This window comes from Eumetopias jubatus, unplaced genomic scaffold, assembly GCF_037043125.1.
Source record: "Eumetopias jubatus isolate StellerSeaLion01/CBP00866 unplaced genomic scaffold, mEumJub1_p1.0 scaffold_1, whole genome shotgun sequence".
Lineage (NCBI taxonomy): Eukaryota > Metazoa > Chordata > Mammalia > Carnivora > Otariidae > Eumetopias > Eumetopias jubatus.
The window spans coordinates 105,969,542-105,990,822 of NW_028274807.1; the positions used below are offsets into that span (position 1 = coordinate 105,969,542).

The window sequence follows — 21,281 nt, forward strand, 5'->3', positions numbered from 1 at the left end:
GAGTCCACATTACTCTAAAGATTGAGTTGAAATAAAGTAATTGTGATTTGTAAATGTATTAGACTCATGTTAAATATTCATCAATTAGACCAGAGCTCCTTAAAAGCCAAAGTGCCTTCGTTTTCTTGAAAAGGTAGACTGTTATTTTGTTGAAAACAGTCAACGCCCTGTACACTAGCACGGCTGGGCTCTCGCCCTCAGGGTTTTCATCTGCAAAATGGGGACAACGATGCACATCTCAAAGGATTTCGAGGATATTTAATGCGATAATGGATGTGTAAAGAAGAAAGGACTTTACACGGGCTTGTTTAGCTACACTTTTCTTCACTTCCTCCTCAGATGCCCCAGTGCTGGGTACACGCAGAGGATATTAATCGTACTCTCGTTGAATGACCGACTGAATGACTCGAGCCCAGAACAGCTTCCTATTTTGGAATTCCAACGACTTGGAAAGCGTGATGGCACCTGTGAAGTGGAATGTCAATAAAGTTTTCTTTATTAAAAAAAAAAGTATCCATGAAAGTACAAATCCCCGCCTTCTTGAAGCCCACTAGCCAAGGGGCTGGCCAGGAACCCGGAAGTCTGGCCGGTTTGCCGAATCACGCCGGGAAACGTACATAGCGGGGGCCAATCCTGGGCAAGCTTGCTCCCGCGCCGCGCCGAGTCCCGCCTCCGCGCGTAGAACTGACGGGTCATTAGTGGATACGGCGGCCGCGGGGGTACTACCAGCGGCGTTTAGCTAGCTCGGCCTTGTCCAGGCTCGAGGCTCCGCTCCATTATGGCTCCCAAAGGCGGCTCCAAGCAGCAGTCCGAAGAGGATTTGCTTCTGCAGGATTTCAGCCGCAACCTCTCGGCCAAGTCCTCCGCGCTCTTCTTCGGGAATGCCTTCATCGTGTCCGCCATCCCCATCTGTGAGCGCCGGGAGCAGGCTGGCCGCGGAGGCCGCCGGCGGGCCGAGCTGGGCGGGGACGTGGCAGGGCCCGGCCGACTGGCGGGAGTTAGCGCTGGGGCCGTCGGCCCGCGGCTGTCCCCAACTCGTTCTGAGCACGGGGATAGCACCTCGCTTCTGTGGGCTTCAGTGTGCTCAACGGGAATAGTGGTGGGCGGCATCACAGGAAACTCACTTGTGGCCCCACTCCGAGAGATTGTGATTTCCTAGTTCTGGGATGGCGGCTCCTAATCTGCAAACAATCGGGTTAAGATTTTGTGCTAACACTCATGCATATGTAATCTGCTGGGGTTTTTTTTACCCACAATTGTTTGCCATTACCAGCTTTAAAACTTTATCGTTTACTTATTTTGGAAAAACTAATGAATTAGGCCAGAGTCAAATTCCCATTAACCCTCGAACTGAATTAGAAGTGTAGCTTTAGGTGAAGCACTTCACGCTGCTGAACATTGTTTTCCTAATTTGATGAGAGAGGTTGCACCAGTGCCAAGAGCCGGCGCTCTCACTTGTTTAAACTCTTCAATGATATTAGGATAATTCTAGAATTCTCATTTGGATGGAGGAACTTTGCAGACTTGAGCAAAGTTGTTATAGCTCAGGTTTCCTGAATTTGAATCTCCTGCCTCACACTGCTGGCACGTTTGTTGGGCAGTTAAGTCGAGATTCATTTTCTTTTGGCCTTTTAAAACCTCACTGGCCGTTGATTTCAGATAGCCACGTCAGCATGTAAACTATGGCTTGGGACTGCACATGGCTGTGCAACAGCCTGTACTTAGCTTAATAGTACCCTGATGAATGAAACTTGAAGTCTGAACTGATTTTTTTGGCGGAGTGGGGGGATTCAGAGTTTATTGTCATTTTAGAAGAAGCAGAAATCTTATCTGGACTAGTAATGGGAAGTTTCTGTTTTTCAAGTTTTCTGAGCTGGGGAAGTTTGAGACTGTAACTTTATCACTTCTGAAGATCCTCTTATAATGTGTTAGATTTTCTAACCTGGACTGTATTTTATAGGCTTAGCTACAATTAATTGATCATGCCTTTGTAACTGGGTGGTAATGTTTTGTTCCTTTTGGTATCCTCCTCTCCCCCTTCTATCTTAATTCAGGGTTATATTGGCGAATATGGCATATGGATCTTATTCAGTCTGCTGTTCTCTACAGTGTGATGACCCTAGTAAGCACTTACTTGGTAGCCTTTGCATACAAAAATGTGAAATTTGTTCTCAAACACAAGTAAGTATATTTCTCAAGCAAAGTATGTATTACATGTTACACTTTTATATAGAAGGATGTCTTAAAGACCATTTGTGTGTCTTGTTTTCAGTAAGTATCAGTTTGATCTGTATACGTATATAGGCGTATTAATGCTATAAAGAATTATTAACTAAGTGAAGCAGAGACAGTGCTTCTGACACTTATAGAAGTAGGTTTTGAGGGTGAAATTAGAACAGTTGAGCACTAGCCTTTATCATGGGGTTTATCAGAAAAACAAACCACCAAGTAAATTAACATAGCTGAAGCCAAATGAAATTCTTCCTGGAAAGAACAGTTCTGGTTCTCCATGTACTATTCTCGGACATGAAATAAGTAGTCTTTTTTTTTTTTTTAACTGACATTTTTAATGCTAATTACATTTTTTTATAAGTGTGTAAAAATGTAAAAGATTTTTGTATTTCCTCTAAGGTTACAGATTATATAAATCCTTTCTAAGTTTGTTGTTTCTGTGTTAGGCTCTGTGTGGTGACAGGGAATAGAAACGTTGAGATGAAGGGCACCTGGGTGGTGCAGTTGGTTAGGTGGCCAACTCTGGGTTTTGGCTCAGGTCACGGTCTCAGGATCCTGTGAGCCCGTGTCAGGCTCCACATTCAGTTGGAGTCCACTGGGGTATTTTCTCCCTTTGTCCCTTCCCCCACTCGCATGTGCTCGCTCGCTCTCAAATACATAGATCTTTAAAAGAAGAAGCATGGTGAGATGATCTTAGCTAACAGGGATTTATTATATAAAGACCAGAAATGGCCTCAGTGGCTGAAAGTGGCCTCAGCATCTTCTCTGCTGTTATCTTGGACTCTTCGGAGCTCAGGTTTGTGTGGACTGCCTTTCTGCTAGACCAGCAGAGTGATCTTTATCGTCTTTCTGTTTGGCAGCCCTCTTCACCAACTGCCATTCCGGTTTCGGCCTGTCTTGGACTCTCCTGTTCTGGGCTAGCTTTCTTGTGAGGTGTGGCCACCTGTGGATAGTGAAGACCTCAGATGTGGGCACCTTGTACGACCCATCCTTTGTGATATCCTCGGAACTCACTCCCTTTGAGACTTGGACGTTTTTTGACTTGTTCTGCATATTATTTTTCGTTAACCTTTTTGGAATTAAAATTACGGTTTTTTACCTTCTCATTTCTACTCTAGGCTTCTTGAGGGCCACTGCCATGTCTTTTGTCCCTCACAACAGTTAACGGTACATTTAGTTGAGTAAAATTTCAGTTACTTACTGACTTGATTTAATAGGTTCTCTCAGAGTGGAATTGTTTTTTTTTAAATCTTAGTTTTGATTTAATATTAAATACTGCCACTCATCGAAGCTTCTACATATTTACAAGGTGTGTTAAAGCTCAAAGACTCAGGAAGATGCAAGAGTATGGGTAGGTGTTCATAGCAGAGGGAAGTTGGCTTATGTGTTGACAGTCTGGATTCCAGTCCCAGCTCTGCTTTGCTTAAATATATAGCTTTGGGCACACGTTTCATCTTCTTAGACGTCACATTTCTGAGCTGTAAAGTGGGGATACTAATGGTACCTCATAGATGGTGAGGATTAAATAAGATAATATGGGTGACATGTTAAGCATAGTGTCTGGCACATAATGTTTATGTGCAGTGTTGGAGACATTGGGGGTGAGAGAACCCGTAGGAATTTTTTTAAGGTTGCACGACTTTTAAAAAATGTTTTTCTTTAAGAAATTAAATAGATGGGGGTGCCTGGATGGCTCACTTTGTTAAGTAACTGCCTTCAGCTCAGGTCATGGTCCCAGAGTCCTGGGATCAGTCCAGCAACGGGCTCCCGGTTCAGCGGGGAACCTGCTTCTCCCTCTGACCCTCTCCCCTCTCATGGTGTTTCTCTCTCTCTCAAATAAATAACTACAATCTTAAAAAGAGAGAAATTAAATAGATGGTATTTTTCTTTTTTCTGGAAAGTTTCTGAAATACGTTAAAAAAATAATAGAAGATAAACAGCTGATTTTGTGGATTATCTCATTTGGCTGAGTGCTGGGCCACTGGAGTAACCTTTGTCTTGTTTTAGAGCATTCAGCACTGAGACTTACTTAAGAGCCCTAAGAGGGTAGGACTTGTTGAGTTGTAATAAACCTGACAGGTTGTTATGGGTCTGTTAGGTGAAGATAGAATTTTAGATCTAGAAGAGAAATTAACTAGTTAATCTGGTTTGGTCTCTTCAGGAAGATTTGTCCTGTGAACAGATGATTGACTATTTGTCTTAAAGATACTTGGAGATAGCCAACTCTTTTAAAAATAGTTTGTTCCTCTGTCCTACCATTCTGACGGGCTGTGGGGGTGTGTGTATATATGTATATTTTTTTCCCCTCTGTTCAGCTCAGAAATGTTTCTGCTATAAACCACATTCATTTCTTATCAGCTGGCCTTTCTTAGAAAAAAGTGGTCTTATACTAAGTTCAAGAAACCTTTGAGTGCCTGGTCTGCTAGAGAGGTTCAGAAATAAGAGTCTCTGCCCTTAAGAACAGAACTTTTACATAATAAAATGAATCAAAGTTGGATCTTTGGGAATTTGTGTTTAATTTGCATCCCAGAAGCTCTTGTGGTTAAAGAAAGGTTGAAAACTACTGACTTGAATGATCTTGGGCTTTCTTTTCAGGAATCTATCCTGATTTCTCCACACCTTTCCTTGGTATGCTGACCAAAACTAAATACAGCATAGTAATGAGGGATTAATTAATTGAACATAGAGTGAACAGATTTCCACGTTCCATATTTTGTTGCTTTTAATATATCTCAACATTGTGTTGAACATTTTCATAGTGGGACTGTGTAGATAATTGCTAGATTTTGCTTATATCTGTTACTTTTCTTCTATAATGGCTAACCAGTCTCTCCTCCTATATTATGAAAAATACACCATGTTGAATTTAAATGTCATGAACTTTGGGAGGCTTTTTATATTTGGTCGTAGGTTAAATTTTATCCTCTCTTTAACTAGCAATCTCATCTGATAAAATTCACCTTATAGATTTTCTGATGAATATACATTTTTTTTTTTTATTTGATCACTGAAGATTCTGATCTGGTATCTTGAATAACACTTTCAGTTTTTCTGGCTGATTCCATACAGTGGTTCATTTAGTTAAAAGTGGTACGGTTGATCCCTGACCTTGTGGTATTATTTATTTTTAGTGAAATTGTTCTTTGAGTGGGGTTAAAGTATTACTTTAATATGTTACAGCTGTTAATTCCCTTTTTATTTTTATTTTATTTTTTTGATTCTGCTTTAATTTTTTTTAAACATTTTATTTAAATTCAATTAACATATAGTGTATTATTGGTTTCAGAGGTACAGGCCTGTGATTCATCAGTCTTATACCCAGTGCTCATTACATCACATGCCCTCCCCAATGTCTATCACCCAGCCACCCCATCCCTTGTCGCCCTCCCCTCCAGCAACCCTCAGTTTGTTTCCTGTGATTAAGAGTCTTATGGTTTGTCTCCCTCAATGGTTTCGTCTTACTTTATTTTTTTCTCTCTTCCCGTATGATTCTCTGTTTTGTTTCTTAAATTCCACATATCAGTGAGATCATATGAAACTTGTCTTTCTTTGATTGACTTATTTCATTTAGCATAATACCCTCTAGTTCCATCTACGTCATTGCAAATGGCAAGATTTCATTTTTTTTTTTTTTTTGATGGCTGCGTAACATTCCATTGTGTATATATAGACACACCACACCTTCTTTATCCATTTATCTGTTGATGGACATCTGGGCTCTTTCCATAGTTTGGCTGTTGTGGACATTGCTGCTGTAAACATTGGGGGGTGCTCCCCTTAGGATCACTACATTTGTTTCTATGGGGTAAATACCCAGTAGTGCAATTGCTGGGTTGTAGGGTAGCTCTGTTTTCAACTTTTTGAGGAACCTCCATACTGCTTTCCAGAGTGGCTGCACCAGCTTGCATTCCTACCAACGGTGTAGGAGGGTTCCCCTTTCTCCGCATCCTTGCCAACAATTCCCTTTTTTAAAATAAAGATTTATTTACCAGAGAGAGCGTGTGCACGCATGTGCAAGCAGGGGGAGCGGCAGGCAGAGGGAGAAGCAGGCAGCCCACTGAGGAAGGAGCCTGATGTGGGACTCGATCCCAGAACCCTGGGATCATAACCTGAGCCGAAGGCAGATGCTTAACCGACTGAGCCAACCAGGTGTCCCTCCCCTTTTGTTTTTTAAGTCTAGTTTACTTTTATTTACTGGAATTGAGGTCCTATATCATTTGCCAATGCCTTATCAAATTTATTTATAGAAACAACTAGGCTAAAACAAAATGGAGTTAAAATGATTTATAACTAAGCTGTGCTAAAAGCATTTGACTTTTTTCCATATTAAATACCTAAAACTTTGGAAGATTACCCCTTTTAAGCAGAAGTCAAAGCTTATAACTAATAAACTCCATCTTGGAATTTCTTGAACTCTCTTTTGGCTATTACAGTATAATAAACTTGGAATTTTCTGTCAAGATTATTTCTTGAAATGTAAAGTATCATATAGTTGCCAATACAAAATATGAGTACAGAGTGTTTCAGATAGTGTGATATTCATTCATGGAGCATGTGGAAACTTTTCTTTTCTTTTTTTTCCCCAGAGTAGCACAGAAGAGGGAGGATGCTGTTTCCAAAGAAGTGACTCGAAAACTTTCTGAAGCTGATAACAGAAAGATGTCTCGAAAGGAAAAAGATGAAAGGTTGGACTTCTAAAGTGTTAGTGATAATCAAAAAACGCAATACTTTGTAGAAAATTAAGTTTTTGGTTTCTGCCTGGAGAATGTGAATAATGGAATTGCCTGAGGTTAAATGTTGATATTGTAGAAGACATAGTAATGAGAATAACAGTCACACTGGCATTTTGAGTTTTTACCACCACCAGATGCTTTTCTTTGTGTTACACACAGTTCATTTATTTGTTTCTTTAAAGAGCTCTCTGAGGTAGGGCTAATATTTCCAATTTACATCTGAAGAAACTGAGGTACAGAAAGCTTGGGTAACTTGCCCAAGGGCATCGATTCCTGTGCGTTGGTCAATCCACAATAAGAACTCGGGCAGTATGGCTCGAGAACTTGTCCTCCTTAAATGCTGTCCTGGAGTTAGGAGCCTGCAGAACTTTATCCAGTGCTGGCTCTGCCACTTGATAGCTGTGCAGCCTTGAGCATATCACCTCACCCCTCTGGGTCTGAAGAGTTTATATTGTGTTGGTGTTAGCATTTTTAGGTGGTGGTATTTCCATTCCGGAGCTTCCCTAAGGACAGCCAGTTCTTGGTTATCTGTGTCGGTTGGGAAAAAGAAAACAACTTGATTTCTCTCCTGTTGCCCAAATCTGTGCCACATTTGTTAGCCCTTACCCCTCAATTTTTCCTGCCAGATGCTCTTAGAAGGCTTAATAGTCTAATATCTGAGTAGTAGAAGTCTCTGAATGATTGAATAAACCCGTGCCTTAGAGTTGTTCACGAGTTGAGGTTGTTTTCATAGATTTTAAGTTTTAGTATCTACAAAGTGCTTTGTGAAATGGAATTTTTAACCCACTTTGCCTCCAGAAAGACTTTGTAGAGACTTGCCATATTAAAGTGCATATGAAATAAAGCAGTACAATTTTGAAAGATCAGAAACCTTTAAAAGTAAGAAAAGCTGGGTGAACAAGAACTCAGAGTTAGTTACAGCAGTTGAGCATTGAACTTAACTGAGCTTCCAAGTGTCAGGGGAAGCATCTGAGGTCACACACTTTCATTGTCTGATGAGAAGCAGCATGTAAGTCCTTCTGAAAAGAAACTTTCCTGGCACTGAATCTTGGAAGGACTTTATCAAGTGGATCCTTATTTAAGGGACACTGAGTAACTTAATAAACAATGTCTTCTACAGTGGTTTTGAAAAGGCACTAAAACATTATAGAAATGGTGATCTCCTGTGGATCCTTTATAAAAACTGAAGGATACAATATTTTTTTTTTTTTAAGATTTTATTTTTTTAAGTAATCTCTACACCTAGTGTGGGGCTTGAACTCACCACCCAGAGATCAAGAGTTGCATGCTCTACCGACTGAGCCAGCCAGGTGTTTCCTGAAGGGTACAATATTAAAATAGTGACAGGGAAGGCAGCTTTAATGAGGTCTGGTTGCATAGCTTCCTGATTGTAAATTTTTGCATGGTGATAGAGATAGGGAATCTAGGACATTTTTTTTTTTAAATCTTTTTACTGGGCGCCTGGGTAGCTCAGTCGTTAAGCATCTGCCTTCGGCTCAGGTCATGATCCCAGGGGCCTGGGATCGAGCCTCGCATCGGGCTCCCCACTCCGCGGGAAGCCTGCTTCTCCCTCTTACACTCCCCCTGCTTGTGTCTCTCTCTGTCAAATAAAATCTTAAAAAAAAAAAATCTTTTTACTAAATTATAGTATTTATTAGAAAAGTGGTTCTTAAATTGGAGTGTACATCACAGTTACACAGTTTCAAAATGCTTGTTACAGCTCTATAGGTTTTAGGTGATGAATTGTAGCAGAGATGGCAAATGGGTCTCCTCTGTCCACTGCAGACTTGCCTGATTTGGTCTGGCACATGTTCTTGATTCTGGGATATGTCTCAGGATTTTTCTCAGCATGGTATTCAGGTAGTTGCTACTACTGGATCAGAGTTGGAATTGGAAATGAAATGTCTTTGCCATTGGCTGAATCAGTATTTCAAAGGAGAATGAAGTGTAGGTTTTGTGAATACATAAAATGTAGAGTGTCAGAAGATGATAAAATTTCTCTTGTCATCAGAAGTTTGTGCTGTTAATATTTCACAAAAACCACACTGGATAAAGTTGTATCCAGGTGTGTACTCATGATCGACTCAACTGGGATTAAGACTCTCATTAAGATCTAGTGTTTACAAAAAAAAAAAATCTAGTATTTTTCTCCCTCAAAAGAGTTGCTTCAAGAGATTTAAGAAAAGGCTTATCAACACCTCTTTGCCTAGATACATATGTCTCAAAGCTCCCACCTACAATCATTTGGAATATGTGCCCCATGCGACTTTGAAACTGCTTTGCCCTCCATTCAGGGTTGGAAATTAGCTGAGGAAAATCAGAGAGTCATTAATATTTATCCCAGGGTGTGAGTGTTATTTCTTCTTGACTTGCCAATGGTCTGTCATTTAGTATTAATGTGATTATAACAGTTCTTGAGTTTGGTCTCAGTCTTTGCCCTGTAGGAAATGCTCCTTGGAAAAATGACTCCTTGGGCGTGCTCTCCCAAACTAGATTTTTTACCAGTGAAGCTTTGGCAGAACTATTGCTGATGAGGGCATTTGGGGGTCTTCATTTTTTTCTAAATGAACCAGGATATGGTTGGGCTAGAGAAAATTCTGAAAGCTGTCCAAGATAGTCCTGTGTATACATTGATGTAACACTTGGTCATATTGGGAGCTGGGGTCACCTAAAGGATTGAGCCACTTTTTTCATCACAACTGTTTTGAGTTAGGGAGAAGTGCTCCTATGGAGGTGGGATAATCTAAGCAACCATAATGGAGGCATGCTAATAGCCTGTTTAAGGAACCTGTCTCCACTGGATCTTGTACCAGAGTCTTAAAAACAGAGACACTTAGTTCTGAATGTTTTCTAGCATTAAACCATGTTGGGGCTGTGCATCTTTTTTGAGATGGTGTTTTCTTTGATCAGTGTTAAACTGGTATAATGTATTTTTTTCATTTCCTCCAATTCCAAGTCACATGTTTTCTAAATTTACATTTAAACTTCTCTTACATCAGGAGCTGTTTTATAGTTGATGGCTGCATTTAATATAGTATCTTTTACTTCTCCCAAACTTACAGTAAATAGAAGTTTTATTAAGTTGATGGTATCCATAGAATCAAGGACCTATGGCATTTATATTAGAGAACACAAACTTCTTGTGATGAAGTTAAGTTGATTTCATTTAGCTCCTTTACAGTCAAGCTTGTTGAGTTTGGATTAAAACATGTGGTGAATAAAATGTAGCAGTTGCCAATGACATTAGCCATAGTGCTGTCCTTAGGATTGGTGGAGGGGATCATCTGGCCTCAGGGTAGTGTATCTTTGGGGAGGACAAAGCATCAGTGGTTATGGCTTTCAACCTTTTTGATAATCTACAGTAAAGTACTTCACCTTTCGACCAAATACACTCAAACATGCACACATGCAAATGTTTCCCAAAAAATAATTATCCTGCTGTGGGTGATACACTTGATATTTTTCTTTTCTTTTTTTAAGATTTTATTTGTCAGAGAGAGCGCAAGCACGTAAGCAGGGGGAGCGCCAGGCAGAGGAAGAAGCAGACTCCCCACCGAGCCAGCCGGGAGCCCAATGTGGGGCTCGATCCTAGGACCCTGGGATCGCGACCTGAGCCACCCAGGCACCCTCAATATTTTTCTATTTAAAAAAAATGCTGGTCTCATTCCACTCAGTTACTTTCCCTGAGTGTTGAATCCACCCAATTGATTTCACGTCCCGCTAGTGGGTCACAACCTACTCTTTTAAAAACTGCCTTACAAAGTTAATTAATCAAATGGAATAAAAAAGGCTACCTTATTCACAGGCACCCTGGAACTTCCTGCTGCCTGTGTGAAGAGGTAAAAGGCTGATAAAGTTTTAGTTAATAAAACATAATGAGTAAAATGGATTAAATAAAAAGTAAATGGGTTTTACAGAAGTTAAAAAATCCTCCTAATGTTGAAGCACTTTTTTTGTTTGAATTATGTAAAGGTGGCTAAAGATAGTTGCAGACAAGTCTGCTTCTGTGAGCCACGGCTAGGTTTTGTTTTTGGGATTGTCTTCAGGTGTAATGTTGAAGGCTAAGATCTGGAGGCTATTGAGAGTCTCAAGCCAGCAAACAGCCAGGAAAGCTTCATCTGAGTACTGATCATGGAGGTTGTTTTAGGTGAGGACCTAGAGAACGATGTCTCTTTAGGCTGCTGATGAAGCCAAGCCAATTGCAATTAATCTGTCCCTTCCTCCAAAGCCCTGACTGCCTGGGAAAAAAGGTAATATACTGAGCAGCTATTTTTATCAATAGAGTAAAATATCTTTTTCAGCAGGAAAAAAGGGCACAGTGCTGATTAAATTTAATGTTAAAAACACATTCTGTCCAGAATACGTAAGGAAAAACCTTATAGTGGACTAGAGCCATGTGGTATTTAAAATATTTTAATACATATTTATAAACTTGATCAATTTGTCTACAGAATCTTGTGGAAGAAGAACGAAGTTGCTGATTATGAAGCTACAACATTTTCCATCTTCTATAACAACACCCTATTCCTGGTCTTGGTCATTGTTGCTTCCTTCTTTATATTGAAGAACTTCAACCCTACAGTGTATCCTTTTAAAGGTTGATTAGCATTTTTCAAAGTCTAGAATCAAGAGTTTGTTTTGGTTTTTGATTTATCCCAAGTATTTTACTGTGAAGAAAACTGCCCAGGGAATCAGTTCACTAAATAGCACTGTGACCTCAGGCAAGTTTCTGGACATTTTAAATAAGGACTTTGGGTTTGACTTAACGTTCTTTGAAGTTTATAAATTATAACTTCATGATAAATAACAAGTATTACAAAGCACTCTTACATATATGATCCTGTATATCTTCCTATTTAAAAATAAGTTCTGAGGATCAAAAGCAACTTGCCTTCTTTGATAGCTCCTGGCATAAGCCCATGTGTCTGCTTTGGAATTGGGTGGATAGCCAGTGTAGTTAAATAGGCACATTTCATAATGTCTTAACAGTGTTTCAAGCTGCTCTTAAATTGAGCTTTTGGGCAAGAATCAGTCTTCTCTTTTTAGGTAATTTTAATTAAAGGTGTTAGGGATGTGCAGCCATACATTTAAGTGGAGATTTTATGTAATAAAATAGCAGACTCCTCCAACTTGTGTCTTCTGGGAATACTAGAGTGGTTTGTCCAAAACAGTCCCATTCTGAGGCTGAGAGTAGCTGTGAACTTTCAGAGCCTCCTTTTACAGGCCAACTGTAGCCAAAACACTGATGGACAGGGGAGACTTACTTTTCCTTTGCTCTTGGCTGGAGGCAGGGAAGCTAAGTTTCTTCTTCCTGTTCATAATCTTGATTAGCTCTTCTCTTTTAGGTTAAATGGAATTCAGATGTCTTCTTTATGATCATGTGTTCTAGGTTTCTGTCTCAAGTGTTTTTAAAATTGGAACACATTTCCTGTGAATGCTCTTCATTCTTCATAGCCTTCTGTCTTGTTAATTGCATTTGCAGATGATGGGACTGCACATCATTGTCATTTTACAGTGTCAGACAGGAAACTGCATTCCAAAGAGATGGGCTCTTTTTATTTTGTTGAACCACTTTTGGGCTTTTAATTTTTCCTTAACATTAAATTTTTACAGGAACTATATTTTATCCATAAGTGCTTCATCAGGCCTCATTGCCCTCCTGTCTACTGGCTCCAAGTAGACCATGCCGGCTTTGCCCCCTGGCTTTGTATCTACGGGTGGCCTGTGGTATATGGAAACGCAGCAGGGTGGTCAGGGTGAGAGACACACAAGATGTTTTTATAGTCTTCAGTTGGAGGGTTTGAAAAACCCAACAAAATGTAATTCAGTATTTGTTTATTGGCTCTTTTTTGACAGATTGTTGAAATTAAATGAATTGAAAGGGAAACTCAGAGTGCCAGGACATTTTTTAAAAGGTAAAAAGTGTCTTGCAATGTGCTTAAATCACAAGAGGAGAAAATAACTTGTTTCCTTGATCTGTCAGAGGTCACAGTAACCTGGACTGAGCTGTTATTGTTAAAATAGTAGCAAGAAGTTAATAGGTGGTTCTTTGTGTTCTAACCACAATATTACAACTTCTGTGAACCATAAATATCAGAATGAAGAATCCTTTCCCCCTGGGGATTGAACAGAAGCCTCATGTTTACAAATCTCTGAATTTGTGATTTGAAATAACTCAGAGTTAAAAACAAGGTCTCCAATTTGGGGCAGAGAAACTTGTGGAAAAGTTTTTTTTTTTTTTTTTAACAGAAGAGAGGCAGCCAGGGTAATAACCTAAAATTAGTGGCCAGGCATCTGAGAGTTGTCCCGTGGGGTTAAAGCACATACTGTTCAGCTATATAGCCCTGCCTTGGGCGGCCAGGGAGGTCAGCTCAACCCTACCATGTTGGTTTGACCTGACCTGGAGACTGGAGTCATTGTTTTCCTTGCCTAGGGTCTCACATCACTAGAGGAATATTCAGGAGAGAACCTCCTTCCTGAATATTGATGTGTAAGAGATCAGCGTAATGTTTATGATCTTAGTTCCAGAATTCTAAGAACTCGCCGAGGAATTGCAGTGGTTTTAGTGCTTGTACAGCATTTAGTGCAGCCTTTTTTCATCAGGACTTTCATAAATTTTGACTTTTTTTTTTTTAAGATTTTATTTGTTTGAGAGAGCACAGGTGGAAGGGGCAGAGGGAGAGAGAATTTCACACAGACTTGGCGCTCAGTGCAGGGCCTGACGTGGGACTCGATCCCAGGACCCTGAAATCATGACCTTCGCTGAAGGCAGATGCTTAAGCTCCTGAGCCACCCAGGCGCCCCAAATTTGACCCATAAGTTCCCATTGATTGTGAACAAAATTTCTTCATATTAACCTCTTCAGCTCCTAGGGTTCAGCCAAGAACATTGTCTTGCGTTTCTTAATCAATGTGTGCAGAGATAATTATCATTTTTTGGTGCATGCCGTGTTTTGAAAAAGTTTGGGAAGCTTTTTAGCTTGTATTATTTAAAGGGTTATGGAATAATAGATGATACAGGCTCATATTCCTATTAGCTTTTGACCACATCCAGTAATTTTCTACAAACAGTACTTCAAAAGAAATATCCTATTCCTAATTCCTAATCTTAACTTTAGTTTCCACTTCCAAATTTAATGTGAATGTTGTAAATAATATTTGCTGTTTTGTTTATAACGTTGTAGAAAGGTGTTCATCAGGAGTTTATCTTCTATGGGCATGCCCAAGAACTTGGAAACCAGGGCAAGAGCACATTTGCATAGTGGTTTAGTGTCTTCAATTTAGGATTGTATTTACTCATTGTTTCTAGGAGTTTGCAATTTACTTTTCTTTGGTGCATTATTGTCCATGTGCTATCATTGGATAATAAGGAATGGATGAGGAAGTCACAAGAAGAGTCACTGCAAAATATGTAATATGTAAGAGGTTTTTCTTACTGTGTTAACTTTTTTTTGTAGATAAATAACTAGTCATTAGTTTGGTGGCATGGAGTTTGTGTACCAAATGCATTTACTTATTTGACAAACCATCAGGATCTGTTTGTTGCCAGAGCTGGGCCCCGTGTTTTCTGTTTTTTGGGTTTTTTTTTTTAATTGCTGGTGGAAAAAAAAAAAGGCCACTAGATGGCAGTGCCTGTGTTGAAGGGGGTGGGGCAGTTGCCACCGTTCTTAACAATATATGTACCTGCGATGGAGTGGTGAAAAAGGGGCATCAGCTTAATATTCTTCATAGAATGTGCCTTGAATTCATAAACTGAATAATTTGTAGAAAAGCAAATAAGCAAAATTTGATTTTGGTCCTGAATTTTACCTAGAGCACTTTTTGGTTCTGATAATGGTTTCTAACTTTCTATACTGTTGAATTTCTGTGCATAAGTTTGTAAGGCATATACTCAGTTTTCATAATTTACTATACCAATACTTGGGAATTATAGAACTTTTCCCCCAGAACTCTCCCCATCATCGAAAATGGCTATGTGGCACATGGAATTATGATGTGCTACATCTGGTTTAGTTAGTAAAAACCTGTTGCAGAATTTATATCTTAAAAAGACCCCATATCCAACACCAGTAAAATAAAAAGGGGATCTTTAAAAGTGATTAAATACCACCCCCATGGTAAGTAGAGGCTTAAAGTGTTGGCTCATTTCACATTTTCCTGTTTTTAGTTTCTCATTTACAACTTCATAAAAATCTTAGATTGAAATTATTCTTAGTAAAAATCTATTGGTTGTCCTATTTGGTAAATTATTCTAACTTGGAAAGAATAACTTGCAACAAGGTTTGAAGTTCACTGAAATATGGAGGTTGGATTCCTACTCAAAAATCTTGTGAAAGGTCTTACTAAGTATGATTAAACTTTGTTTTTTAAAATTTATATTTTTCCTAGATATCTTTATGAGAGCCATGTGAATAAGCACGTCATCTTTATTACAGTATTTGCCATTACCATTTAAATTTCCCACGCATGTAAATGCGCATTTTTGTAGTTACCGATCAGATGTCTGCGGCAGTGATGGGCGTAATATGGTTATGTGACAGAGCAGCGTGTCAGGCCTCTTTGCCAACATGTGCCTGCTCTGCTGTCCGGCCCACCCAACTTCTGGGTTTTCGGTATGTGTGCCAGTCACGGCTGTTTCTGCAGCCATAAAGGATACAGAGACATAAGCACTGATCTACAGATCCATCTGTTTGGGCTCTAGGGGATTAGATCCCACCTCTTTGGACTCCCAGGTAGGGTAATGAATTGAAGATTAGGAGGATTTTTTGAGTGGTTGGTTTAGATTTTCATGGATGTAGTTAGAGACTCACTTCTCATTGGCTTTCATGAGTTTTCAGGACATCTCTTTTCTGACCTTTGCCTCTTAACCGATTCTGAATTTGAATTCTTAACCCAAGCTTTTTTAACTTAAAAATTTACCTACAGAATTCATAAAATTCATCCTTAAAACACTGGTCTGGGACACTGAATACTTGGGTTTTAGGCCTGGTCTCCTCACTTGCCAAGGAATGGTGGCCCTGGCTAAGGTGAAGCTGTGACGTCTGCTGACAGATGGTATACTATTGATGATGAGTTCTTCAAGTGGGAAGCCAGGCACACAGCATCTAGTTTGCATTTCCACTGGCCGAGATTACAGTATGTGGATGACTGCTAACCAGGTTACCCTTCGGAATGGTATGCTCTCTGCTATGAAATTCTTTCCAGAAAAGAATATGGGAGTACGTGGAAATTTTTCTAAAGGATATAACTGACGTTTCTAATCTAATATGTTTACCATGGCAGATGATCTGTTAAAAAAGTAGTTCCCATGGGTAAGCAATAATGTTTTTCATTTGGTTTTAATTTGCAGGTGTTTTTAAATGAGTTTGAGAAGCTTTAGCCTTAGTGCATGCAGTGTATTTCTAAAACCCAATGAGAGAGATCTTTAGCAGTTAATCATTTTCTTCATTAATAAGAGAAAAAAGTTTGGATTGTTACTGAAATCTTTTGATACTGTGTTTCTGTTGGGTATCATTCAGTGCTGCTTACTTGCCAACATAATTTTTATTCAGATGATTCTTACTGCCTATTTTATGGAGGTGGATATATATATATTCCCTTATAATGAAAGATCAGATAAAAACCTTTAATTGAGATTAAATGCACAAAATGCTTTTATTACTCTAAGCAAATAAGTTAAATCGCAGTTCCAATTAGACAACTTCAGCTCATTTACGCATACAGTAGTTCACTGGTTTAATACACAATGAACAACTGAAGGATGATCCATCATTAATCTGTTACCCCTGGGCAAAAAAACCCAAACTGTTTCCTTATTAGAATACAGGTAGTAGTAACAAAAAAGAAAATTTATTGGTATTTCACACTAACAATTTAAGATTTAGAATTTAGTCATGAAATACGTATTTGGAAATGGTGGCAGAAAATAGCATTTTAAGCTGATGGTCTATTCTTTAAATCTCAAAGTGATTTCGGTATTTTGTACATGCTCAGGTATCCAAATAGAGAAATAGGACCCCCCCCCGCCACCAAGTTTTCCCTCCTTACAGGTACACACAATATATTGTTAAAAGTTTTTTTCAAGTGGAATATTCATGAGGGTAGGTAACCAGTCAGTAGTGGCAAGGTTAGCCCTCAGCTTCTGTGTGCAACAGGGCTAGGTCCCTTTGATCCATGCAGAGAGCTCTCATGCATTTAGTTTAGTGCATATAATGTGGTTATAGAGTCAGGAAATTTTTTAACATTTGCTTTTTACTAGGCAAGTTAATTCACCCAGCATAAGCTGAACAGTGACAGCATTTTTCACAAAGTCCATGATTCACTTTCATGTTAACTCCTCAAAAACAAGCATCCTATTGTAAAGTCCCAGTGTTAATTAAACAGTAAACATTTGCCTTTATGGGTATTTTACAGGTTGACTTACAAAACTGAGCATGTGTATATTTATTTTTAAAGCTCAAATATTTAAACTTGCAGAAGCTGTGCCTACAAGCAGTCAAAAGTATAAAGCAGGTTTTAATAAAATGAAGTCAAAAATGAACACTTCAATTGTAGATATATTACATTTTATTCAAGGCCTAAGCTTCCATAGCAGTGTAATCCCCCCTTTCATAAATTAGGCATAATGTTTCAAGTTAACGATTGGGTGTTCATCCTTTCACCATCTCAATGTGTGAATGGACATAGTGTTAATAGAATCCTAATAGATACCTCAGGTAAATTATAATACAGGGCATTCTTGGGGCCAAGCAACAGTGAATATTTTTAAAAGGTAATGAAAGCAAATACCTTGGAATTTTAGTTTTGTTGAATGACCAGTGAAACAACTCTTGCTAACCTCAATGTGGAAATAGAAACAAACAATGTGAAGTTGTTTCTGCTTATTCTCCCACGACTTCTGAGTGACCGTAGCCTACTCTTTCTGATGCAATCCACATTGCATCTGTGGATTTTATGCATTTTGGGAAGAATAACATCTGTACAGCCTTCTTTAAGTTACTAAATGCCTGAAGGTAATTGTCCTCCCCTCATACGCTTCCTGTGGCATAAGCATGAGGTGTACAGAGCAATGCAAGAATAGGTGACTCCAGTCCAAGATAAGAAAATAGAATGGATTTCCTTGGTTGTGAGTTTTCAGATGTGCTTGTAATTCAGGTGCACAGTGGTAGCGACAGCAGATACCTCAGAATCCGGGAATACTAGAGGTTGAGCAGCAGGCTGCTAAGTGACTCAAAAGACTGGCTAGTGACACCATTCTGTACCAGTAGAGACTGCAGTTTGAACCGTGCACGTCCCGTGGCTCATGCACTGCCTTATGATCGGTAGTCCTTTTTGCTGTAGGGCTTGTTTCGCAATATGTTATCAATCTCATTTACCACATGTGATGTCATCTTTGGGAGAACCTGATGAGCAGAAGTACAGAGGGTATGGTTAGTACTTGATGATCATTTGTTCATTGTGTAATATTAAGCAGAGTCGTCTAGACTTGTATACATTTATAAACCACAACTAGATGTAAGCCCCCACCTAGACCAGAAGCTCCTTGAGGTCGGGGACCTTGTTTTTTTCACCACTGCATCTACTGTGATAAGAGTGCTTGGCTCATAGTTGGTGCTTAGAAGTATTGCTGAACTGAATAAAGGCATAATGTATAAATGAAGGCTCATAGAAATACAGTGAGTCACATAATTTCAGATTTTCTGATGGCCACATAAAAGTGAAAAGAAACATGAAAGTAACGTTTTTACTCCATTTATCTAAAACATTTCAACATGTCAGTGTAGAAAATTAAAATGCCCTACATATTTTAAGTACTAAGTCTTTCAGATCCAGTACATTTAACGCTTAGAGCACATCTCCATTCTGATAACCTGGTTTCATGCACCAAAAGGCCATTTGTGGCTAGAGGCTAGGGTTGTGGACAGCATAGGTCTAGAGACTAAGGAGAGATTCTCTGCCCCTGGTGGTCACAACCCTGGCAAAGGATGGCCAGGGGTTAACAGGCATCCCTTGTAGCTGGACTGGCTTGGAAAACTGAGCAGTCTGAGATGGAGGGAAGAAAGTATAGAGGGTGGTGATGGTAGGAATTAGGGGGAAAGGGAAGTTGGGGTCATCAGCATGGAAGGCCTCGAATGCCACTCTTTGGAGTTGGGACTTGATTCTTGGCAGCGGGGAACCTCTCAGGACTTCTGAGCTAGGAGCAACCCCATCAGACACCTGGAGGTAGCTTGGAGGAGATGGAAAGGGAACCCAGATATTAGACATTTCTTGCTGCTGGAGCCAGAGATGATAAAAGCAGTAACTAGTTAGTGGCAGTGGAGTAGAAAAGGAGAGTGGATGGGAGAGAGAGAGACTTTGGAGGCCGAGGAGGATTTCAAGACTGAAGGACTGGAAGGGAAGGATGGAGATGTTGATCGTTGAGCCTGGAACCACAGGAGTGTGGAGTACGAGAGGTTTTTGAAGTAGGTGTTGAGATGAAGGTTCCTGGGGGATATCTGTGTCGGCACGGCCTGTAGGGAGCTGGGTGGAGCTGTGGATTGGTGCCGGCAGGAGGGCTGGAGTGGAGGGTTTGTGAATCGCTTGCCACAGACATGCCTGCCCACTGAAGCCTTGGGAGAGGACGAGCTCACCCAAGGCTAGAATTTATCCTGAGACGGGACCACATTACACCATAAGGCAAGGGACAAAGGCAGGCTTCTTCCCAGGAATAGACTGACCCTGTGTGGAGCCTGTGGCAAAAGACAACGATGGTGGCCGGTTTTGAGGTTTCAGGCTTGCCCTTCCTCTGCTGCTGTCATGTTGGCCCTGACCTAGTCTCCACTCAAATGCTAGTCTCAAAAGCCTGAGGGTTTGGCAGAATAGTAGAGCTATTCTGCCTGAGAAACTAGTTCTGGGTAACGGTTTCCTATCTGGAGCTAAAGGGGGGAGTTTAATTTCCCACCAGCTTAGGAGTCTCAGAATTGAAATATGTTCTTTAAAATGAGACTGCAACAAAGAGACCCAAATCTAGAAAGTAGATTTGTGGGAAGTTTTGTCTAAAATATAGTGGGTTAGCCGTGTGAGGAGAAAAAATTCTTCATTCATTACGCCAGAGTAAATTTCAGATAGATTTAAACATTAAAAAAAGAAACCCTAAAACTACTTGAATAAAACATGAAAAATGTATATATAGTGTTGTAAGACTTAAATTTTTAAGAAGCCATACATCCAGAATTTTATGTGAAGTCGCCCAATTTTTTAATGCTGGCAACTGTTGTAAAACATTTTCATCCGCTACAGATTACACAAACATCCCACAGGCTACCAGTTTGGCAACCCTGCTGTTCTACTGACTGGAATAATTGGTGGACTGAGGACACCAGGGAAGGAGTGGTAAGGGGAGATGAGCCCTGGATGTGAGAAGGGCCTGACTACTGAGAAGCCTGGATTTCTCTGAGCAGGTGATGGGGAGCCTCAGGAGGGGAGAGAATTGCTTCGGTCTACTTTTTAGGTTTTTTAGGGTGGGGACCTGTTCAGGTGATGGCAGGCTGCCTGCAGCTGTGGTTTCTCCTCTGCAGTCTCTCCCACTTAACTGAGGCTCTGATTTCTATGTCCCTCCAATTTATGCATGTCTTAGGCATGTTCCATCCGTTGGAGCAGCTGACCCTTTGAAATTTCCTTTCTTTGACAACTGTTGGCACTGCACACTTTATCCTGCATCCAATCCCACCACTGCTGGATGCCCCTGGCTGCCCAGTCACAATTTGCCTAGGGTGGAATTTTCAGTGCTGGGCTGGCCGGAGGTAGGAGTGGAAAGGGGGAGGGGATGATAAAGCCTCCAAGGTAGCAGCCTCCCAGCTTGGGTAATGGTCCCTTTTCCCTTGACTGTTGGAGCATCTCTTCCCCCCCTCCTGCTATCAGCGTGAGTCTTGCTAGGGGGCAAATGCTTTAGGAAGATGACAGACTCAAGAGTTTTCCTCTGAAATATATCTTTTTTTTTTTTTAATTTTTAAAAAATTTTTAGTTATTTTAAATCTTTTGCTACCTGGAATACTCCCCCAGCCATGGAGTTACTTTTTTTTTTTTTTTTTTAAACCATTCCCAGGTAGTAGTAACTCCTCCTGGGATGGCAGTGGTCACTCTGTTAGCATGATAGGAATCCCAGTTTCTCCCTCTTGGCTAAGCCACCAGCAAGTAATGGTGTCTGTGTCCAAAGCCTGTGGAATCCATCCACTTCACCACCACAGCTACCATCCTCGCTAGCCCCAGCCATCTCCTGTCGCTTGGGCAACTGCCTTTGCCTTTCTTCATTCCACTTTCTACCCAGCAGCCAGCACCA

At 40.2% G+C, this 21,281-nt stretch overlaps 2 protein-coding genes across 6 annotated transcripts in view; one reads left to right on the forward strand and one right to left on the reverse strand.

Annotated features, from left to right (window-relative positions):
* The first annotated feature begins 692 nt into the window (after nucleotides 1-692).
* Nucleotides 693-15,340, forward strand: SSR3 (signal sequence receptor subunit 3). The gene is made up of 5 exons (XM_028103063.2): nucleotides 693-911; nucleotides 2,055-2,181; nucleotides 6,819-6,917; nucleotides 11,417-11,548; nucleotides 12,579-15,340. The coding sequence occupies exons 1-5, from the start codon at nucleotides 779-781 to the stop codon at nucleotides 12,643-12,645; spliced, it is 558 nt and encodes a 185-aa protein (XP_027958864.1). The 5' UTR covers nucleotides 693-778; the 3' UTR covers nucleotides 12,646-15,340.
* Nucleotides 15,341-18,205: 2,865 nt separating this feature from the next.
* KCNAB1 (potassium voltage-gated channel subfamily A regulatory beta subunit 1) overlaps nucleotides 18,206-21,281 on the reverse strand; it is a 393,964-nt gene continuing 390,888 nt past the window's right edge. For all 5 annotated transcript variants that reach the window (XM_028103061.2, XM_028103058.2, XM_028103059.2 and 2 more), the window contains one exon: nucleotides 18,206-18,366. In XM_028103061.2, the coding sequence (XP_027958862.1) occupies nucleotides 18,277-18,366 (90 nt within the window). In that variant the 3' untranslated portion in view covers nucleotides 18,206-18,276. The remainder of the gene's footprint in view (nucleotides 18,367-21,281) is intronic.

Excerpts from the sequence above, each read along its gene's own strand:
- SSR3 (XM_028103063.2), top strand. The coding sequence starts at position 779 with ATGGCTCCCAAAGGCGGCTCCAAGCAGCAGTCCGAAGAGGATTTGCTT. Across the intron at positions 912-2,054 it reads CGTGTCCGCCATCCCCATCT|GGTTATATTGGCGAATATGG; the intron begins GTGAGCGCCGGG and ends ATCTTAATTCAG. Across the intron at positions 11,549-12,578 it reads AAGAACTTCAACCCTACAGT|GAACTATATTTTATCCATAA; the intron begins GTATCCTTTTAA and ends AAATTTTTACAG.